The sequence below is a fragment of the Nelumbo nucifera genome, chromosome 3 (assembly GCF_055504915.1).
Source record: "Nelumbo nucifera cultivar China Antique chromosome 3, China Antique-T2T, whole genome shotgun sequence".
Taxonomy (NCBI): Eukaryota; Viridiplantae; Streptophyta; class Magnoliopsida; order Proteales; family Nelumbonaceae; genus Nelumbo; species Nelumbo nucifera.
The window spans coordinates 20,969,656-20,993,986 of NC_142651.1; the positions used below are offsets into that span (position 1 = coordinate 20,969,656).

The 24,331-nt window shown below is 41.8% G+C and overlaps 1 protein-coding gene across 1 annotated transcript; it reads right to left on the reverse strand.

Annotated features, from left to right (window-relative positions):
* Positions 1 to 22,747, reverse strand: LOC104601044 (uncharacterized). Its single transcript, XM_010264237.3, has 4 exons — positions 22,268 to 22,747; positions 21,949 to 22,175; positions 20,739 to 20,839; positions 1 to 552 (listed from the first exon to the last, which is right to left on the reverse strand). Exons 1-4 carry the CDS (start codon positions 22,556 to 22,558, stop codon positions 464 to 466), a joined length of 708 nt encoding a protein of 235 aa, XP_010262539.1. The 5' UTR covers positions 22,559 to 22,747; the 3' UTR covers positions 1 to 463.
* Between the last annotated feature and the right edge of the window lie 1,584 nt (positions 22,748 to 24,331).

Below are 24,331 nucleotides of genomic sequence, written 5' to 3' on the forward strand. Positions count from 1 at the left end.
TTTTCAAATGCCACTTAATGGCTTAATAGCTGATTAATGACAGGTACTGGATTGACACGTTTTGAAAGTTCAGGTACTGAATTATCACATGAACCAAAGTGTCGCAAGGCCCAAAGTACAGGATACTAATCCAAAATTTTCCCTAAAGATTATTACAGCATACTTTCTATCTAAAACATGTTTCTCTCGGATGTTCCCGACAAGGATTTCATTCTATAGACTTGAACCAAATCTAAAGTACATCTCTTTCCTTTCAAAGAAATGAAATAACAAAAAAATAAAGATCATGGAAAGGCCTCTGAGAAAGAATTAATCAATGAATGTGTAGCAGGCAGCCAGGCACTACTTCATGCCTCCATTTTCACAATCATGTTTCCATATGTGAGTTTTATGATGTTCATTTATGGGCTTCCACAATTTCCGTCTATCTCTTTACCAGTGCCTCATTTTCTACCGCATGCTCTCAGTAATAGCCAACACCTTTCAATTCCATTTGTGTCGGCGGTGTCACTTGTGTGGCATCACCATCATTACTGAGAAACACAATACGCCCTGCAACATATTAATGCCAATGAGTAACACTCGAACAAATTATTTCTACCATACAATCTGCCCTCTCAATCAATTTCAAAGCCCACTTTTATTAAAAAAAACGCTATAGAAAAATAACACTTTTCTTAAATTCATAGCAATATGTTTACATTGTTCGCAGATATAGACAATATGCATGAACTATCAATGCAAGGGCATTTACTCCGACATCTATGATCTTTTTTCTCTCAAAAAGATGAGCATGAAAACGAGACTGAAACATGCAACTCAGACCCAATTTTCCCTACAATGCAAGGAAGGTACATCCAAATTTCATTGACACTAACCACACCCAGATCAAAACCATGTCAAACTGCAAAATAATTGGTTATCTATATTTCAGGCAACTACATTAAGGAAAGCAATTATTCTAGATTACCAAATCACCCAGGCATTCACCCCCTAGGTGAATTGGTTTAACCTTTTACTTATAGCATGTCCAGGTTTTTTTTAGAGGCCACAAGAAAGTGTTATGATTATGTGAGCTCACCATTCCACATGTTAGGCTATCTTTGTATTTCTTGATATCCCTAGTAAGGTAGTGGATCCTAGAGGTAGTCTTCATTTTATCATATGAGAGTGGGTGGTTCATGTACTATACTTGGGGTAGCAACAAAAAGCATGCACTCATTAGGTAATTTTGTCTTTCATTTGATTGACAGAATATCTATGTTTTATTAGATGGTAGAGATAGAGAGAGAGAAGAAGAAGAAGAAGAAGTTGTAATCACCTAGCCATGCATTCGCAGGGTGATTTGGTTAAATTTGATTATTGGCATGTTCATGACTTATTGGAAGGTCACAAGAAAGTGTTGTAACCATGTGAACTCATCGAAATCAAATCACCCAGGCATGCTCTCACTGGGTGATTTGGTATTTCTTTTGATTGATAGCATGTTAATGTTGTATTGGAAGGCCACAAGAAAGTATTGTGACCATGTGAACACATCACAACACATATTGAGCTACCTTGGCATTTCTTGCTTGTCATAGCAAGGTAGTAGACCTTAAAGGTGGTCTCTATTTTTTTCATATGTTAAATGGGCTATTTTTGTATTTTTGTATCATTTGAGCTAGGAAAAGAGCATGCACTCATGAGGCCACTTGATTTTTCTTTCAATTGTTAATGTTAGACAGCTGTATGCCCTTAGCTTCAATCAGAAATATGTACATTATGAATTTATTGTAAATGAATAAAGTACACATTTGATTCATGTTCCTGTGGTGTGTTTCTGTGTAATACCCTTAAACTGGACACTTAATGAGACTTGTGTTACTTTAGAATGTTCACAGCCATTGGATAAGTCTGGGGAGATTTATCCTGCCAAGGCTGACACTGGTGTGCTGCCAACTGTTGGAGTGGCTTGTCTCAGCTACCAGGGTGAGACCCGAAGCACATGCTGGAAAGTTGGAGATAGATGGGCAAAAACTGGAAAGTTGCACCTAACCCCTTGACTCGATTATGATACTACACTAGGTGTCGGATTGGGCTGTCTTTGATGTACCAATCAGTGAGATCCTTAGCGGGGGTCAAAACCTGGGTATGTTGGGATAGTCCGAGAATTCATCTGAGTGGGTGATCATAGTGACAAGATCAGCCCATTTGTCGAACGAAGGTAATGATCGGGGATGCACTCTCTGATGGAAACCAAGACTGCCGGCAACCGATTTCAATTGTTGAGATTTTGTTTTGCAAAATATATTTATATAAAGATATATATATGTTTTGGTTTCGAAATGATTTGCAAAAGGTTTTAATTCCCGGGATCCATGTAAGCAAAGAGTGCAATATTGTTCCTTGCAGTCGAGGGAGAGGTCCTCCCTTGTCGGGCAGTGTTTGATCATTATGGGCTGAGAGGTTAAGTGTAAGACCATTGAGGATAATACCTAATGGGCTAATCTTGCATCTGCCCACAGTCCTTGGGTGTTACAAGGTGGCTTGGCCCAGGGACCACTTAGGGTAAGTGTTGGGCCCATAGAGCCCATAAGATGGGTTTCAGGGACTGCACTGTCCATAACAGTGTATTCGGCCAGGCCTTGTAACAAAGGCTGGGCTGAACCTATGTGGCTGATGTGTAGATCAAAGTTTGGGTCCCACGCTATACAAGGAAGCCCAACTAGGCAGCAGTTTGAAAGGCTAAAGGAGTACATAACCTTAAATGGGCCTTAAGCCCATTTCGAACTAGGCTGATTTGATCAGTCAAATAAAATGGGCGAATTCTGAGATGGATCAGCTGATAGGATTGGGCCTAGACCCTATCCACTTAGAGAGTACAAGATCTAAATGAGATTTAGATTTGGAAGCCTCCTAATTAGATTAGGAGATGGCTGATCTGATCTGCAGATAAGATAAGGGTTCTCCCTTATCACTTAAAGGGACTTCTAATCTAAATATGATTTGGATCAGCAGCTCCTAATAGGATTAGGAGCTGATCTCTTTAAATCTATAAAAGGAGGAGGGGGCGGCAGCCTTTAGAGATTGATGTTCAATTCTCTTCAGAGCTGAAATCACAAGAAGAGAGAATTCTGCACCCTGCGAATACTCTCTTGCCGCTTCCTTCCTGCAGTCGCCACCTCCAGTAGTTCGATCTCCTACTCTCTACAGGAGTAATCAAGATTTGATCTTGATACCAATCTTTTGGGGAAAAGATTGATTGGTTGTATTCACAAGCCATCCTGTTGAGTCTTGCGAAGGGTCAAGTTCTTTTGGAAGAACATTGCTGATTCTGCTCCATCTTGCACTGCGCCATTTTTAGTGGGAGCAGATTTTGGATCCTTCCTTGGGCGTGAACACCTCCATTGGGAAATACTAGTTCTCCGTATCAGGTACATCCTCCCTCCTACTCCTTTTGGTTCAGATCTGGTTTGGTTCATGGTTCAAGATTGATCCTTGAAAAACATTTTTTCTAAAATAGGGAATTCAATTCCCTGCAAAGATGGGAGAAATTTTTTGAAATTCGCCCAGTCCATTCCGCAAGACTTGGGCGTCCATGTGATGGATATCCCATCCCTTCAGTGGTATCAGAGTCATGGTTCAAATCTTGAAATCTTTTTAATTCAGATCTGAACCTGTGCAAATGGGCAGAAGGTGTTCTACCCAACTTGCGCAGATAAGTGTTTTGGGAATTTGCTCCCAAAATTATGGGCGAATAATCTGAAATTAAATTTTATATAAATCTGATTATTGTTTAGAATAGTTCTTTATGATTTTCTTGATTTATGGGTTGTTCGTACAAGAGGAGATCGAATTCTTGGTTTGCGCAGGGAACCTGCAAGATTTGCAGTTTCTTGATTTAATCATTACATTTGGTCTGTAAATAATTTTTTTTTATTTTTTAGACTCAATGTATTAGGTATTCGATCTGATGTAATTATAATAGAAATTAGGTTTTCTATTTTTTTTTTTGGATCGAAGATGGCGGCGCAAGGAAGGAGATTTCGCAGATGGGACATTCGCTACCTGCGATTTGCAGTTTGTGAAACTGCATTTTGTGATCTAACCTCTGTTTTGCAGAATGGATTGTACGAACAGCCCTGGATTGACTGATTCTTGTTTTGTTTTATCAGTTCTTTAATTTCAGATTATTTTCTTGAATTAAAGATCAAACCCTAGACCCATTCGAACCAAGATTGGTTCAAATTGTTTGGACCGAATCTAGGGTTCGATCAAGGCTGAATATCAGCCCTATTTTTGTTTAATGGGCCTAAGGATTGATAATTAATTGGATATTTAATTCGGCCCAACCTGTAAGGCCCAGTTTTAAATTGTTAAAACTGCCAAAAGCCCACTTCAAAGGATAAAGCTATATGGGCCGAACTAGGTAACCCTAATTCAGCCCATATACTTAGATGACATTAATTGTTAATATTATGGATTAAAATGGGGCTTCAAATGGGTTTCTACAAATATTTAATTGATTGGATCAATTCCTCCCTGCATGTGATGTATGGATGTGAGATGTGCTACGTTCATGGGCCATAAGTACTTGGCCCATGCAGATTCGATAGTGGCTCTTGCGCACACCATGGCTGAATGCACATCATTGTCGTGGTGTCCCTTCTGGTCATTGGATGACCTCCCTCAATGGTGGGCGCCACACCTCCTAAAGAGATTACGTGCGGAAACCTAGCCGATTTAGGCCCACCGAAATCTAGCTTTATGAAAGTCAGTGGGAGCCACTTTGGTTTGACCTAAAATAAACTAGGGCGTAATTCTTGTTCCCTCCAGTAAATATGAGTGCACGTGATAGGGAGATTCATGTGATGAACTCTCGAAAGGCCTTCCATCATTAGCATGAGGATGGGTCCTTCAGTAATGAGGAAACGCACCAGAAAATGGGCTATCCATTTGCTGTTGGGCTTGTCTAAGTGTTTCATAAGATGATAGAGGCGTCATAGACCGATGTGGGAGGGGCTTCACCAGAAAATGGGAACTCTCTTACGGTACCTTGGCGTTCACGAATATGATGGGTGAGCACTCACTGGACCGAAAGGTTTACTTGAAAATGGCTTTGAACCTTGTCTGATAGAGGCCAAAGGGAAAACTCATATGATGAGTGGATATGATCCTTCACAGAAAGGTGGTGGGGTTTTGCAACTGAAACAGTTGGCTCCATGCACCCTATGTGGTTTCCCACATTTCCAGAGACAAGTCGCTGTCTCCGTCCCTGAGAAGGAGGGAAAACTCAGAAATGAACAAATGGGAATGGAACATAGACTAAAATCCATGTCTGTGATATGAACGTGAATCAAATAAGGTTGTGGACTGATATTTGTTGTTTTATCAGAAAATGGCAAACAGACAATTTGCAAAGCTTCTTGACAACAATAAGCTTAAGGGCCCAAACTATGCCGATTGGTACCGCAATCTAATGCTAGTTTTAACATCTGAAAAATTGGACAAGGTAGTCAAGTCTCCTACCCCGAAGCGTCCGGGTGATAGAGCTTCCGAAGCCCGTAGGAGAGAATTCCAAGATTGGGAGGATAAAAACTCCCTAGACCGCTGCTATGTCGTTGCTTCTTTGGACAACTCAATACAGAGGCAGTTCGATCAGATCGAACTCGCTAAGGACATATTGGACAGTCTGAAAACAATGTACGAAGATCAGAACCGTTCTACTCGACAAAAGGTCTTGAAAATGTTCATGACCGCGATGTCCAAGGGGCAGAAAGTTCACGACCATTGTCTTCGGATGATGGGATACATTAACGAGCTGGAAGCCCTTGGATCCAGGCTAGATCTTGGCACTCAAGTGGATGCCATTCTGTACTCCTTGCCCTCTTCCTTCAATGGGTTCATATTAAACTACAATATGAACAAGCTAAATGTTAGCATCCAAGAGCTCAGCAATATGTTGCAAAGGGCCAAGGACTTACTTAAGAATGATGAGCCTGTGGTGATGCTTGTTGAAGCTAACAAAACGGGCAAGAAAAAGATGAAAGCAAAGAAGCCCCAGAAGAAGACTACCAAGCCCAAGAAGCAGAAGAAGGACAGGACAGCAGATGCATGTCACTTCTACAAACAAACCGACCACTGGAAGAGGAATTGTCCTCAGTACCTGGAATCCAAGAAAGGTAATTTCGAATCTTGTGTCATAGAAACCAACTTATTGGTGGCTTCTGCGTCCTAGTGTATTGACTCTGGGGCTTCAACTCATGCGTGTAACTCACTGCAGGGGTTCAAGGTAAGCAGAAGGTTGAATGATGGAGAAGTGATGCTCTACTTGGGGACTTCTGCAAGCATTGCAACTGCGGCAATAGGCACCGTAGAATTAAAATTTAGAGAAGGAAATATTGTACTTAAAGATTGTCTTTTTGTGCAAAATCTAAGAAGAAATTTGATTTCTGTCTCAAAACTGTGTGCGGATGGATATTCTGTCTTTTTCAGTAATACGATTACTATTAAAAAAACAATAAATTCATCGCATATGGGGAACTGGAAAACGGTCTCTATGTTCTACATCCTTCTTAGAAACTAACATAGCCGAAACTACGTCGGCTGAAATCCTCAAGAAAAGAGCACGTGATACAGCTAATCCCACGTGCCTGTGGCATTACCGACTTGGCCATATCGGTATTGACCGAATCACAAGACCGGTAACGGATGGTCCTTTGGATTTTCTAACTGTAGAAGATCTTCCCACTTGTGAGCCTTGCCTTCAGGGTAAGATGACAAAGAGGCCATTTAACGGTAAGCCTGAAAGATGTACAGGAACGTTTGACCTTATACATACTGATGTATGTGGTCCCCTGAGTGTTAGGACCCGTAACCAACACGTGTATTTCATTACATTCACCGATGACTATTCTCAGTATGGTTACGTGTACCTAATGAGACACAAGTTTGAATCATTTGAAAAGTTCAAAGAGTTCAGACAAGAGGTCGAGAAACAGTTAGGGAGAGAAATTAAGTCCCTTCGATCAGATCGAGGCGGCGAATATCTCTCTGATGAATTCAGGGACTACTTAAAGGTAAATGGGATAGTATCACAGTTAGCTCCTCCTGCTACACCACAACTTAACGGTGTTTCAGAGAGGAGGAATAGGACCCTATTAGATATGGTTCGGTCACTTCTCATCCATTCAGAGTTACCCACATCTTTTTGGGGATACGCATTAGAGACTGTGATATACGTGTTGAACTGGGCTCCAACCAAATCGATTCCTAAGACTCCCCATGAGCTTTGGACCGGAAAGAAACCAAGTGTACGACACTTGAAGATTTGGGGTTGTCCGGCTCACATTAAAAGAACGAATCCGAACAAATTGGAATCCAAGACCAGTCGTTGCCTATTCGTAGGCTACCCAAAGGGCTCAGTGGGCTACCTATTCTATGATCCAAGTGAGCAAAAGGTGTTCTGTAGTCGGAATGCACAATTCTTAGGAAAATGACTACATCCTGGACAATCTTCGTCAGGAAATTGTTCTTGATGAGGAGAGCTCAGATGCAGTGGGAGGTATCCCACAAGTTCCAGGTAATTACCAACCTAGAAGATCTACCCGGGTGTCCAGGCCACTGGTCCGTTTTGGTTACGATCAGGATAGTTACCTGGTCGAAACCTTGACTAGTGAAGAGGATCCTGTGACTTATACGAAAGATATGTTGGACATAGACTCCCTTAAATGAGTAGATGCCATGAGAGCTGAGATGAACTCAATGGAGACCAATGGAGTCTGGACTCTGGTGGATCCGCCCTCCGGGGTAAAAGCAATTGGTTGCAAATGGATCTACAAGAGGAAGAAGGGCCTCGATGACAGGGTTGAGACCTACAAAGCTCGTCTGGTGACGAAAGGATACACTCAGAAAGAAGGCATCGATTATGAGGAAACATTTTCGCCCGTGGCCATGCTTAAATCCATTAGGATCCTGCTAGCTGTAGCAGCATACTATGACTATGAGATTTGGCAGATGGATGTCAAAACTGCGTTCCTGAATGAAGATCTTATTGAAGATATCTATATGTAGCAACCGCAAGGTTTTGTAGCTGCGGGTCAGGAACACATGGTCTGTAAGTTGAATAGATCCATATATGGACTCAAGCAAGCCTCTAGAAGTTGGAACATCCGATTTGACTCTACGGTCAAAAAGTTTGATTTTGAGCAGAATCCGGATAAACCCTGTGTTTACAGGAAGACCAATGGTGACAAGGTTACGTTTTTGGTTCTGTGTGTAGATGACATTCTACTCATTGGGAATGATGTAGGAATGTTAACTACGATAAAAGTATGGCTATCACAGCAATTCTCCATGAAAGACCTTGGAGAAGCCTCCTATATACTAGGTCTTCGACTCTATAGAGATAGATCGAAGCGGATAATAGGATTATTCCAATCTGCTTATATTGACAAAATAGTCAAATAGATACAGCATGGAAAACTCCAAGAAAGGAAATGTTCCTTTCAGGCATGAAGTCAATCTCTCCAAAAAGATGTCTCCAAAGACCTCTAAGGAGATCGAGAGCATGAAAGACGTTCCCTATGCCTCAGCCATAGGGAGCATCATGTATGCCATGTTGTGCACTCGTCTTGACATTGCCCAGGCAGTGAGTGTAGTAAGTAGATTCCAGGCCAACCCAGAAAATGAGCATTGGACTGCTGTGAAATGCATACTTAAGTACCTTCGAAGGACAAAAGAGTTTTGTCTGGTATTCGATGGTATTTTACTACAAATCCAAGGGTATACAGATGCAGATTTCCAGTCGGATCCGGATAATAGAAAGTCTACATCTGGATATGTTTTCACGATAGGATCGTGTGCTGTTTGCTGGAAAAGCAGCAAACAGGGGTCCACAGCAGACTCCACAACCGAGGCCGAATACATTGCTGCAAGTGAAGCTGCCAAGGAAGCCGTGTGGATGAAGAAGTTCGTTCACGAATTAGGAGTAGTTCCGTCCAGCACATCACCCATTCCATTGTTGAGTGACAACAATGGAGCGATTGCTCAGGCTAAGGAGCCACGAATCCACTCGAAGTCGAAGCACATCGAGAGGAAGTACCACGTACTCCGAAAGATTGTTGGTAGAGGGGACATCTTGATTCAGAAGGTAGCATCAGAGGAGAATGTAGCAGACCCATTGACTAAGCCACTAGCACAGAAAGTGTTTGAGAAACACGTGGAAAGTATGGAACTCCGGCTTGTACCAGATTGGACCTAAGTGCAAGTGGGAGTTGTTAGACAGTTGTATGCCCTTAGCTTCAATCAGAAATATGTACATTATGAATTTATCCACTTAGAGAGTCCAAGATCTAAATGAGATTTAGATCTGGAAGCCTCCTAATTAGATTAGGAGATGGCTGATCTGATCTGCAGATAAGATAAGGGTTCTCCCTTATCACTTAAAGGGACTTCTAATCCAAATATGATTTGGATCAGTAGCTTCAAATAGGATTAGGAGTTGATCCCTTTAAATCTATAAAAGGAGGAGGGGATGGCAGCCTTTAGAGATTGATTTTCAATTCTCTTCAGACCTGAAATCACAAGAAGAGAGAATTCTGCACCCTACGAATACTCTCTTGCAGCCTCCTTCCTACAGTCGCCACCTCCAGTAGTTCGATCTCCTACTCTCTTGATACCAATCTTTTGGGGAAAAGATTGATTGGAGTTGTATTCACAAGCCATCCTGTTGATTCTTGCGAAGGGTCAAGTTCTTTTGGAAGAACATTGCTGATTCTGCTCCATCTTGCACTGTGCCATCTTCAGTGGAAGCAGATTTTGGATCCTTCCTTGGGCATGAACACCTCCATTGGGAGATACTAGTTCTCCGTATCAGGTACATCCTCCCTCCTCCTTTTGGTCCAGATCTAGTTTGGTTCATGGTTCAAGATTGATCATTGAAAAACATTTTTTCTAAAATAGGGAATTCGATTCCCTGCAAAGATGGGAGAAATTTTTTGAAATTCGCCCAGTCCATTTCGCAAGACTTGGGCGTCCATGTGATGGATATCCCATCCCTTCAGTTAGCATGTCTGTGTTTTATTGTAGAGTTGCAACTTGCAACAAAGTGTTATAACCAATGTGAACTCGTAGAAAAGAAATCCCCTAAGCATGTGTTTTTTTTTTTTGGATCAATAACACTTTCATTAAATCATCAGTAAATCATCAATAAAGAATTTACAAGAGGAAGACAAACACACTTACTTATCTTCCAAGAGCCACAAAGAGCCTCATGAAAGGAAAAAAGAAAAGAGGACACTAAAGTTACAGCTTAGCCCAAAACAGTGAATCCCTTTTTGCCCCTTGTTTAGCTAAACCGTCAGCTAGGGAATTAGTCGATCTTTTAACCCAACATGTCTTAACTTCCATCTCCCGCACCAGCCAATTGAATTTCCTCCTCTCATTATTGTACTTCCATAAACCATTTTGATCTTTAGTCAGCCACCCTATCACCACCTCTAAATCCCCTTCAATTATGAGTTTCTTGATGCTCACCTCCTTAGCTTTCCGGATTCCTTCCATAACTGCAAAGATCTCAGTTCTAAGGGAGTCACCCACTCCAATTGGGCCTGAGAACATGGCAGAGATGATCCCATTTTCGTCCCTAAAAACACCCCCAATCCCCGATTGTCCCGAATTTCCCCTACTACACCCATCAAAGTTTAATTTCAAGAATCCACCAGGTGGGGGAGTCCAAACCACATTCATTTCTGACTTGGTCTCAGATCTGCTGCTCTTCTCTGGGTTTCTGAGAATATCCTGGAGTTTCTTTCTTCCCACTTCCTCAACATGTCATCCACAGTGTAATCTGTGAATAGTTCCAAAGATTTCAGCCACTGTACCGCCCTAATATGTATGATAGCCCTCAGATCTGCTGCTCCTATCTGGGTTTCTGAGAATACCCTGGAGTTTCTTTCTTCCCACAGTGTCCAACATACTACAGCCCTTAGTCCTCTCCACATTATCCTTCCCCTTTTTATCCGCCACCTAAAGAAGGAAGAGGAGAAAAGGCCTTGTAAATTGACCTCGCAAAGTGGCAAGACACCAGTAGGTGAAAACCAGTCTCCCCATCCACTTTGCACAGAACACACCATTGAGGTGACAAGCAAGTATTGGGTCTCTTCTTTTGGAGTAGATCACCAGTGTTGATTCTTTCCAGATAGGCTTCCCAACAAAAACTACCAACCCTAGGAGGTATTGCTCTGCACCAAACCTCACCAACAGGGAAAGGGGGGAAGGTAGAACTGGTGGACTGACTTAAGACTTTGAAGAACGAAGCACAAGAGAAGATGCCACTGAGGGTAGGTGTCCAAATTCTAGAATCCGCCCTAGTGGGGTCTAAGACAACGTTATCAAGAAGAGCAATAAGGCTCGAAATACTGTCGAGGTCTGAGTCCCTCAAATCCCTTCTTAGACCCAAGTTCCACCCAATCCCAGAAATGGAAGAGGACAGGGTGGTGAAAGACGAGATCGGCTCATTTTTCAAATCAGAAAGAGCAAACAAAGAAGGAAACTGATCCTTTAAAGGGGCACTCCCCACCCAGGTTTGTTCCCAAAATTTTATGGAGTTACCGGAATTCAAGTCATACCTGATATTAGGGGAGAAAACTAGTAGCAGGTCATGAATGGCTTTCCAAGGAGAATTGCTTGTGGTCCTAGCTCTGATTCCAGCGTCCCATCCATTGTGCTCCAGCCCATGTATACTTGCCACTATTCTAGCCCATAGCTTCTTCTCCATAGGGAACCTCCACAACCACTTCCCCAACAGAGTCATATTCTTTCTCCTAATACTCCCAAGCCCCAAGCCACCACAAGACTTACTCCTACATACTATCTCCCAGCTAACTATATGATCCCTCTTCTCCTCTCCCGGCTCCCACAGGAAATCTCTCATTAGCTTCTCTAATCTGTTAGCAACCTTCACTGGGATTTTAAACACTGACAGAAAAAAGATGGGTAAGTTAGCAAACGTGGCCTTAATTAGTGTAATTCTCCCACCGAGAGAGAGGTAGTTCTTTTTCCAAGATACCAGTCTTTTTTCAAACCTTTTCATTACCGGGTTCCAAAAGCTCTCTCTCATGGGATTATCACCTAATGGCAACCCTAAGTAATTCAAAGGCCACCCCGAAACTTCACACCCTAGCACTTCAGCACTCTCCATGATCTCTCCCTCCTCCAAATTCACCCCCACTACACAGCTTTTCCCAAGGTTAATCATCAAGTTAGACATTTCAAACAGTTGTATCACCAACTTCAAGTTTCTGATAAAGCTCACATTACCGCCTTCACAAAACAGAATCGTGTCATCAGCAAACTGTAGGTGAGTGAGGGGGGTTTCCACCCTCCCAACTCTCCAGCCTCTAATGAGCCCCCTAGAATCTGCTCTGTGAATCAGTTTCCCCAAAACCTCCGCAATTAGAATGAACAAGAAAGGAAACAGGGGGTCTCCTTGTCTTATACCCCTACTGGCTGGAAAGAAGTCTACCACTGTCCCATTCACTAGCACTGAACAATGACAACTCCAGACACAACCTATGATCCACTTACACCATCTAACCCCAAACCCAAATTTAGTCAGAACTTTCCTCAAGAAGTCCCAGTCCACCAAGTCATAAGCCTTTTCCAAGTACAACTTACAGACCACTCCCTTCTTATCCCTCTTAAGGCTCTCCACACTCTCATTAGCAATTAAGATATGATCAGTAATTTGTCTTCCACTCACAAAGGCTCCTTGGTAGTGTGCAATGATATCTGGCAGTACCTTCTTTAGCCTCAAAGACAACACTTTTGCAATGATCTTGTACAAGCTATTAACCAAGCTAATTGGTCTAAAATCCTTCGGGTGGGATGCATCTTTCTTTTTTGGAATTAAGGCTATAAATGTAGAGTTCACACCCGGATTGACAATTCCTCTCCTGAAAAACTCCTCAAACACCCGCAAGAGATCATCTTTCAAGATATCCCAACAATCCTGATAAAAAGCCATTGTGAACCCGTCCGGCCCTGGAGCTTTTGTTCTATCCATAGAAAACACAGCCTCCTTGATCTCTTCTAGATTAAAGCTTCTTTCCAACCTTCTCCTATTCTCCACCCCTACATCTAGCCAGTCCAAACCTTCTACCCACACCCTTCTACTCACAGGCCTTCTTAGAATAGATTTGAAGTGCTCCACACAGGCCCTGGCAATCTCCTCTTGTTGTACTAACTCAACTCCATCTACTACCAATTTGGAGATAAAGTTCTTCCTTCTCCTGCCTTCTGCTAGAGAATGGAAATACCTAGTGTTCCTGTCTCCCTCTTGCAACCACTTACACCGAGATTTTTGCCTCCAACTAGTTTCCTCCTTGTGCAGGCATTCCTCTAGTTGTTTTCTCAAAGCTCTTCTGAGATCATTGTCTTCCTCTCCAAATTCTCCCATTTCTTCTTTATAGTCAAGGCTTTCAATCTTATCCATCAGATCTCCCTTTCTTTCTTCTATCCTCCCGAACTCTATCAAATTCCACTCCTTGATTCTTGCTTTCAAGAATTGTAGTTTCTTATGGAATCTCATCCCCTCCCATTCCACTATTGGGTTACAATCATGCCACCACTCCCTCACTTTGTTAGTAAACCCTGAGTGAAGTAACCACATATTTTCAAATCTAAAGGGGGTAGGACCTCCACACCTTCTTTCCTCCTTACATAACACTATGGGCCAGTGATCTGAGGTCACCCTTGGGAGAGCTCTAGAAGCCAAGGTTCCCCAATGTTCTTCCCAATCCAAAGAGAATAGGAATCTATCCAGCTTAGAGCAAATGGGTCTAGATTGGAGATTTGACCACGTAAATGTCTTATGGGCTATGGAAATCTCTTTGAGCTCAAAGGCATCCACAAAACTGTTAAACTTCCTCATGCTTTTTGTCACCCTCTAATTAACCTTATTGGACTCCTCCGAGAATTTGATCACAATGAAATCCCCACCCATGCACCAAGGTTCGTCCCACAACCCTCTAACATCAGCCAATTCCTCCCACAACTTCTCTCTCTCTCTGTAGTCATTCAGTCCATAAACATTTGTGAGTACCCACAAATAGTCATCCTCTTGCTGCTTAAACTTCATAGACATCGAGTACTTTCCGATCAACTCCTCCAGACCTTCCACCACGTCCCTCTTCCACATTGTTACAATCCCCCCAAAAGCACCCCACGAGGGAGCAGCCACCCAGCTAATTCCCCTGGCTTTCCATACACTCCTTGCCCATTTATCACTAAACTCCATTCTCTTGGATTCTTGCAGCAGCACAATGTCTGGGTCACACCGTCTTATTACCTCTTTTATTGTCGCTCTCTTTCTTGCACTCCCAATTCCCCTCACATTCCAACTAAGAATCTTCATTCTGCTTCTTTTTACACCCCTTGCCACCTACCACTACTATCCCCTTTCCTTCTATCTCCTTTTACCTCGAGCCTCTTGTCTCCTTCTACATCTCTCTTCAATCTCTCTACTTCACTCAATCTCCTCTTCTTTATTCTAATCTTCTCCTTCCTCTTTTGTAAGCTTTCTTTCAACACATTCAAATCTTCCAACCTACAGCCCAACTTCTCTACAAATTCTGCTATCATGTCTTCTTCACCAAGTCCACCAACCATACCCTTCCTACAGAATCTCCTCCAACTCTGTCCACCTGCCCTTTCTTCCTCTCCTCTGGTCTCACCTCTATTCTTTCCTCTCCATCCTCCCTCCCTTTCCTATTACCTCCCTCCTTCCCTGCTCTCCCCCTGTAGTCCTCTCCATCTCTACCCCCATTCCTTTCCCTCCTCTCCACTATCCCCTCCCCTCTTCCTTCCTCCCCTTCCCTCCTTCAGATCAGCTTTCCTTCCACTTCCTTAAACACTCTTTCAATGATTTCCCATACTTTTTCACTCCTATACCTTCCTTCCGGCACCTTCCCACAATCCTTCCTTCCCCTCTCCCCCTCCTCGGAGAGCCCGTTTGTTGGCTCGGCTACATATTCATGGGCTACAGAACATGGAACAGGAACGGAATCTGGAACCAAAGACACAGGAGACACATTAGTAGCACAAACCGAAATCACTTGGTTACCTGGGACTGATGGACAAGCTAGAAGAGGACTACTCCCTGCCTCCCTCTCTTGTTCCAGAGGTTGGTAAACATCTCTCCTTGAGTTGGTTGGGAAGTACTTCCGTCCTTTGGTCACCCTGGTGATCTTTCCATTCTACCCCTGGTTCACCCCTGGATGGTGTGTTCCTACTCTACTTCCGGTTCTCCCGGTCTGCCCCTTCTGATAATCCTTGCACACTCTGTGGTCTTGAGACTGAGTTGAGCGGCTTACAATCTTCACCCTGGAATAAACTTGCAATATTCCACCCATCCATGTCACCTCCAGCACAACTGCCTTCGTCATTTACACTGGCCACACTAGTACCATCAACAGAAAAGTCCTCCGATTCTTCATCACCTTCACTGCACTGCACCCAGCCTTCATTCTTCTCTTCGTTCTCTTCAGTTCTTCCCCTACCGTATCTTGGCTTCGGCCTCTCTGAGGGGCGTCGCATGGGGCTAAGCTCCTTCAGCCTTCATCACGAAACCCACTGCAGATCGGGCTTCTTCTCCACTTCCCGGCACTGCGCGCGTTCCCACCCCTATCTCGCGACTGGGGACGATGATAGACCGTTGACCTCGTCTATCAAAGTCGTGTCCCCAGTCACGTGGTTCACTAAAGGCTCACGCGCCTTTTAAAAAAATTGGGTCGGGCCCGCTGACCCATTTGGGCCTTTGATCGCACCCAAAACATTCCGCATGGGCTTTGGCCCATTCCTAAACCACCACAACCTCACGTGATTTTTAAAAGGGTCATGCGCGTCCAACCCCTGGCTCGGTTTGGTTTTAACCGGTCTAGTTTCAGTTCTTCCCTGGACCAGCCCCTTTTCCTTGTTCAAAAAAGGCAGATTGGCGCCGGTTACGACCTGTGCAAAAGACCTGCCACCCTCCAAACTTTTCACTGCTCCCACACGCCTAAATCCCATCCCCTGAATGCTACCCTTTTGTTTCTCCAGTCTTTGTTTTTCCATTTTAGTGAAAGTTCTATTCTTGTTTGAATCATCCAATCCGTTCTTGCCACGCAGTTCTTCTTCTTCAACCTTCTCAACTCCCTCCCTACGAGCCTCTTTCTAGAGCATCGATTCAATGGATGAAGCCATCCATACTGAGTAACAGAGCCCTTCAACTAGCACCTCTATCTTCCAAGGAATATCCTCAGGTTTTACACCATTCAATAAAATGGAAGCTGAACAAAGGTCTCCCCAAAAGGCACCTCCTAATGAGCCTCCACACATCAAAGCAATGGCTTCAGCAACTTCTTGCTTCCACAAGTTAAAGGGAAGTCCTAAGTTGCGCACCAGTACTCCACCTTCAACAAAGAAATCTTTGGAGTTTGATCCCGGACACCATCTTGATACTGTGAGATTTCCAAGATCAGCTTGGATATTTAATGCCTCAACTTCTACTCTATTCTCAAGCAGATCCAACACAGCCTTGTCCTTCTCAAAGGGTGTTAAAATAAACATGCTCTTCAACTTTAAACTTGCTGTTAACTGATCTGCAACTTTCCTCCAGTCTAGTATATGAGCTGAGGCTTTAACTATCAGCTTACTTTCCCAATCTCCTCTCTGTAAGTTTACTCCCATTCTGTATTTGCTTGCCCCAGCTGTCACTAAAAGAGTCTCTTGCTTATTATTGCTCACCAGACTAGTAGAACTGCTTATCTTCCTTTTTACTGTTACTTCTCTTTTAGCACCCAAGCGTTGCAGCAGTTCACATAAGACCCCATGAACTGCCTGCCTTCCAGCCCTGACTCTTCCTTCCTTCTGGGAGGCAGACCATTTGCTTTCTACCCTTGCCAAAAAATTCTGTCAAAGAAATAAAATAACCTTTAAGGTTTCTCTTACACTCTACAACAGACCTTCTTCCAGTTTCTGAGAGAAACTCTTTCCAACTATTTTGTTTGCCTTTGTTACTTGCACCTTCTACAAACTCCTTGAACCCTTCAATTACCCCAAACCTTCTAACAGCACCATCCCTCTCTTTGCTTCCCTGATTTTCAAGCTCAGCTGACCATTTAATCTCAGCTCCTCAAATAGAATCTCCTTAGTTTCAATTTTCAAAGCTTTTCTCCAACGGCCTACCTCCACAAACTCCCCCATCTCTCCTCTCATCACATCCTTCTCTCTCTCTTCTTCTTCTTTTCCTCCTCCTCCTTTTTTCTTTCTATCTCTCTCTCTTCTTCACTCCAGCATCACATCCTTAGTTGAAAGAACTTTTAACTCAGCACTCATCATATGTCTTCTTTATTTAAAGAGGACAAGGAGGAGATCGTAGCAACAGTAATGGAGGGACAAGGTAGAGGTCAAACTTATAATTCTCAAGGAAGGGGTTTCATACCAACATCCCCTAAGCATGTGTTCAATGATTTGGTTTTTCATTTGATTGATAGCATGCTTGTGTTTTATTGGAGGGTTGCATAAAAGTGCTGTAATTGTGTAAACTCACCATTCAGCATGTCAGGCTACCTTGGCCTTTCTAAATTATCATAATAAGGTACCACCCTCAAGGCAATCTTTATTTTTTCATATGCTAGTGGGTTATTAATATGTCATTTAGGGTGGTAAGAGCAGGATGTACACACCGAATAATATGGTTTTTTGTTTGATTAATAGCATGTTTGTGTTTTATTAGAGAGTGGCAAGCAAGTTTGAAACAAAATCACCTAAGCAAACACTCACTAAGTGATTTGGCTATTCATCTGGTTGATAGCATTTCATGTTTTATTGGAGGCTCAAAAGAAAGTGTTGTGATCATGTGAATACATATCTCCACAAATTAATCTATCTTTCTATTTCCCGATTGTCAAAGAAAAGGAGTGGTCCCTAGAGGTATACTTTTCAAGGCATCAAGGTGAGGTTAGGCGACAGGAGCTAGGCAATGGCCTTTTTTATTTATAGCATGCTTGTGTTGAACTAACCATTCAACATGATAGGCTACCTTGATATTTCTAAATTGTCATAGTAAGATAGTAAACCCTAGATGCAATCTCATTTTTTTCATATGTTAGCAAGTTGTTGGTGTGACCAAATTAAGTAAAATTCTCCTGGTTTTTTTTGAAGATAAATAAAGAAGAAAATTTTATTAACTCTAAAAAAAGATTACAAGAGAATCTAGTGACCAGGAGCCACCACAACAAAACAAAAAACAAAACATATCATCTCAGCTTTTCAAATAAATTACATCAACTAATATTCGTTGAGTGCCAAAAATTCAAGATGAAATCTTCACTTTTTAAGCCTTCAAATTTTGAAAGAATCAACACCCAAACCCATCAGCTTTGCCCTATTGACTGCACCTAACCTTTCCTTACTCTTCATCTTTCCTTGAAAAATTCTTATGTTTCTTTCTTTCCACACTTCTCAACAAACCACAAATGGGACACAGCTCCATAAGATCATTGCCTTAATTTAATGTCTCCATTGAACACCGACCAATGCTCAAAAATCCCCTTTGATACACTAGAAGACCCACCTTCCAATTTAAAGAGATGAAAAAAATAGCCCTATACGCCTTTTAAGAAACTACAGCTCACCAACAAATGTAATATGTTTTCTTCCACAGAAAGAGACATCATGCATCTGTTTGTCATGTGAAAACCTCTTTTCTTCGGCTTATCTTTTTGAGAAACTACAGCTCACCTCTTTACTTTGGCTTATCTTGAGTAAGAATGATGTTCATTGCCACCAAACACAAGAAAGTTTCCACTCTCGGAGGGATTGAATTCCCTCAAACAACTTTGCTTGAATTACATCCCACCTGATTTCTTGCCAATGCTTTGTAAACACCTAACTGAGTATTTTCTATTCATGCACTCCTTCCACCACTTGGCATCTGCACCCCTAATTCAATCCCCACCTCTTGTAATTAGCTAATAGCACCATGCATTCCTCCACTTCCCAATCCAACAAAGGTCTTCTATAAGTAGGGGTGCAACTTTTCCGGGTTAGGGTTGGGATTTTGTCAAAATTTCAATAGGCCCAACCTGAAGCCCGAGCCCGAAACAGTGTAAACTGTTAACTCGGGCCAACCCGACTTGCACCCCTGTCTATAAGTAGGACACCAGACCACCATCCCCTGCCTTACCTCATTAAATTGAGAGATCATCAACCCCTTCCTGCTCAAACTATACAACCTTGGGCAGAAACCATAAAGCTTCCCCACCTCTAACCATTCATCCTCCCAAAATCTGAAACATGACCCATTCCTCACCCTCCATAACATGAAAAGCTGCGACAAGGAGTGGTATCTCATAATTCACTTCCCTTGAGTCCCACCCAAAATTCACCATACCATATTTGCATGCCACCACCTTCCTCCACATAGCCTCCCTCTCCCTCTCCCTCTCCCTCCCAAACTTCCAAACCCATTTGCCCAATAAAGCTTTGTCAAAAGTTCCAACCCTCCTTGTTCCCAAACCCGCTTCTTTCCTTTCCCTACAAACCCAATTACACTTATCAAATGAAATCTCTTTTTGTTCCACCTTTTCCACAAGAATTTCTTTGAAGCCTCTCAATTTCTTCTACCATAGATGTCAAAGCCTTGAGGATATGCAACTAATATATCAGTAAATTTGGATATTACACTTTTTATGACTGTGATCCTTCCCCCAAAAGACATACTTCCTATCCCAGCCCGCCAACCTTTGTTCTATTCTATCCAATACTGGTTGCCAAGTAGATAAAGCTACTGCCCTTACCCCAATTGAAAGTCACAAATATGTGAAAGGGAACTCATCAATCAAGCATCCCAACATAACAGCACACTTCTTTTCATTTTATGGTTATCTCTTCTATATTAGATTTCAATTTCTCACCCCAGCAGAATAAAGAAAACTAGAGATTCATATGTCCCACAAATATGAGTGTGACTGAGGGCTTTGTTCGGGAAGGTTGATTTAACTAGCCAGTGAATTCAGATGGGACTTCTTTTTGATTGGTAGATATGAAAAGAATAGAAGATATATACAGAATAGTTTATACAAACAGTGCCCAATACTCCTACAATCTTCGATCTTCCCTATAATCAGCCCATTTTTTCAAATTTCTCTGCATCACTTTACCCTTCTGAACAGAATGGTGAAAGAGGACTCATGTAGCCGACCCCATATAGTTGGGATAAGGCTTGGATGATGATCACTTTACCCTCCTGTTCCCTATAAATAGTTCCCCCAAAACAATTTGGTTCTACTGCTGCCCTGTCTTGCTAGGGTATCAGCCACACTGCTGATCTTCATGTCCAATCTGCCATGGTATTCAGCTCCCTTGCTGAATTTAGATAGGACTTCATTTGCAATGGAGATCATGACCTTTCAATCAGTCCTTCATTTTAGGAAGCTAGGAAATTTACTGATTAGGGCCATAGTGGGCTGAGAAAGGACAGATATTGATCCAAGACTACAACTATAACAGCTTGAAATAAACAACATTAACAAAATGCTCAGGAGCTTTGAAATTCCAGAAGAGAAATATGTAGAGTTCAAAAAAGCAATAGCAAAAACAACTGACTATGAAGATTACATCAATCCATATGTTGGACAGGTAACTTAGAGCATTAAATTTATACAAGTTTGATAAAAGAATAAGCAAAAGCAGGAATATGGTGGCATAGTTACCATCTCGACGAACTGCAATTTCTCTTATGCGCCTAACAAGACCAGTCATTGGATCACTAAAGATTTTTGTCTCCAAGTTCCCCTCGACATATAGCATTGACCTACAACCCATACATAATAAAAGAGCAACAAAAGAATCAACTGAAGTCCTTAAAGATGATAACCAGCATTAGGAACAAATCTAACATAGCATAAATGTCAATTATGGTTTGAAAGCCTATTTCAAGGGAAAGGTTAATAATTGGAGCAAGATCATATATACAGAGAACAAATCTATATAAGTAGGATGCATATGTTATGCATTGTCAAGGCCTTGCACTTCCAAAACTCTAGTTAGACTTAGACAACTGACTCACAACACATGAACTTTGTGTACTTTTTTCAAAAACATTTAAAACATCGTATAGAATTAGAAGTATGGTTCAATAAGACAGTTAAAAGACCAGTTAAGATGAGGGTGTTGAGATGGATGTGTGGTAAGTAAGACTAGAAAGGAGGGAATTATAAATAAGTGCATTAGAGAGGACTAAGGGGTAGGCCTAATTTGTGACAAGGTGAGGGGAAATCAATTAGAGTGGTTTGGAGTGGCAAAGAATGATTTAAGGATTAACAAACTGACAGAAAACATGACTCGTGATAGGGATAATGGCAATGCAGGGGTTGTGTAGCCAACCTCAAATAGCTGGAACTAAGGCTGACTTCAGTTGGAGTTCCGTAGAAATTAAGGCCTATTGAGTTGAGTTGGGATTTGAAACACAATAGAATTGACCGGATCGGAGAGATGCATAGGTGGTCAATTACCTTCTCTGCAAAATTCTGCACTACTCGTTATTTTTTACTAGGACTTCCAGTGAAGTTCATAACCCATGAGCATGAGATACAAGATATTGAACTGTTCTTCATATAATAATAACTTTTCTACTAGGACCTTATGCATTGCCAATCTAACGTTTTAGCTAAAAATGGAAGAAAACAGCCTAGACAACCAAATTCTTTTGTGCATACGGTTGAGCAAGTAAATTGACAACGTAGACCACCACTATGCTTTATTTAAGTGAAACAACAGCACCTCGAACATCAATTGAAGAAATGATTACAATAAACCTCAATCAACTAAAAGCGATTGTCAAACTTAACTCAACCATAACCGCAACTATTTGGAATCGGCTAAGATATAGTTGGAAGTGAAACTAAAAGAACCAAATCTCACCCGGGTTTGACGTTCTTCAAGGCGAGTCCACCCAATCTCTCCGGGTAGACAGCAACTCTGTGCCATTGAACAGCACATCGATCAGCGTATTCCCTCGGCTGTTCGTTCTCGAACGGCTTCCGGTTGTTTCGGATTCCTCCCGTCCCCAAAGAAAACAGGGTAACGAGCCGACCGCTCTTCAACTGCTTCTGAACCGGACTCTGCCCAACCTGTCCAATCAAAATCGCCTGGAAAGAAAACACCGTCAGTAAATTTATAACAAAGAAAGAGAGCCTAAATTAACAAGAGCAAAACCCTAAACGCATCCACATGAATGTACCTTGTAAACCCCGACATCGATACCGTTTTCAAGGGGCCTCTGGTAGATGGGCCTTCGTTGGTTCGAGTCCGTAGACGACGACGGTGACGAGGAGGAGGAGGAGGAGGAGGAGGTGGTGGTGGTGGTGGAAGAGGAGGAGTTTCTATCAAATCCGAGCCTGGAATCATCTGAATCAGATTCATCGTTGGATGTAATATTTGTGCAGAAACTCAACGAAACATGAGCGGGTCTTGCGGTGGATATAAAAGAACGAGACAGCCTTCTCGATAGGGAAGTCATGGCGGACGCCATTGAAGGCTGAAGCTGGATTAGAGCTAGTTGCTCGCTCGCTCACGCTCGCTCGCTCGTTGTCACTTCTGTCTTAAACCCTTAATCAGCAAAACCCTTGTGCGGAACGAAGGAGAGCACACTCCCGCCGGACAAAAAAAAAAAAAAGTGGAAAACCAATACTGATTTGGGTCAAGAATGAGTTACAGGCTTACAGCTAGTCGGGGTCGGGTCTCCGATTTGAACAATTTACACTGCATCGGGCCCGGTGTTTCAGGCCGGGCCCATTCAAAATTTAACAAATCCTTAGCCCAAGTTGCAACCTATTTTTCCAATTCCAGGCTTCCAACTGAAAATGGGTCGACTTCAAATCAACGTATACGATCCGGTCCGACCAGTAACTGTGGGACCGGGACTATTTCGGTTGAGCTGTCAATGGGTCAGGCCTGGTTCGAAACGGCGAACCATTTAAAAATCGATTATTTATCACTTTTTTATTGGTAGACTATTTATCGATTCGATAACTCCCAAAAAACCTATGATATAGCAACTTAAAAATTCTTTTTTTTTATAATAATATAACCTTAATCAAAATAATGATAGCAAATGGTAAAATATTTATATGTTGATAAAACAAGTATTTGTAACCAAAAGTTATCTTATATAGTGGCTATGAAATTTACTCTTTTTATTCTATATATGCTTTAAACTTAGGTGTTTATATCAGTTTATTCTCTCTCCTCCTCTTATTACTTCTAAGGAGATTGAATAGGGTTGGGGGTTATGGGTTCGGCCGGGGGGTGGGTTATCCCCGTTGTGTAATTCCACGAAAAAAAAAAAAAAAGAATTGTGGCCTTTTTTTGAATTTTTAAAAATACAAAAATAAATATCAGCTAATTAAATTCATCCACAATCAATTCAGTTTAATCACAAAAATATTAATATCTTTTTGACACCACACATCAGTCCATGCATCACACGTCTTGCTAGTTTAGACTTTAGACATGAATGATAACAAAAACTAGAAGAAAACCAAGCGATCCTTACGCACTATCAATTACACAAAAAACATGAATATCATGAATGATAACATAAATCAATCTGAGTCTGGATCATTAAAATTAGTCCTAATCCAATTATAATTGGGATATAAAACTCTGAACTATAACTAGTATGATTAGTTCGGTCAATTTATAGCCAATGGCAATCTTTGGCAATGGCTTTTTCTCTTGCACCTATGCATGTGTGTGTGAAGTTCGCTCTAGCACATCTATGCTAGTATGGGGACCGGATCTATGTAGGTACATCAAATTAAGCATATTAAATGAGCATTTAATAAATATTTTGACAATTTTCAAAAGTTAGTATTAATCTTTTTCAAGGGTGGGGTGAGGTATTCTAAGGGACAGGTGTTGAAAAAAAATTCAAATGCTCATTGAATGTGCTTACAACTTCGTGCCTATATCATCTGAGCTCATTAATATGAATTTTCCTCTTGCATATGTGAACCTAAACCTCCCTCACCCCTCTCAATTTGGGAGGCTTTTTCTTTTTCTTTTTTTATTTTTGCATTTGTTGATGATGGTTTTGTGAAAGAGTTTGGTGTTAGTCCCTATTTCTTGATTGGCAAAATTTTTACATTTGGATTTATGCATTGTTGAGCACACAGTGTTTGGGTGGCATTGGGAATTTAAAAAATTATGATTCCTTAAAAAGAGGTAAAAGATATCCTCTTATACCTACGTCTGTTTTGAAGTGGATTTTGGATTTGTCAAGGACAAGGGTTTTGCTTGGCAA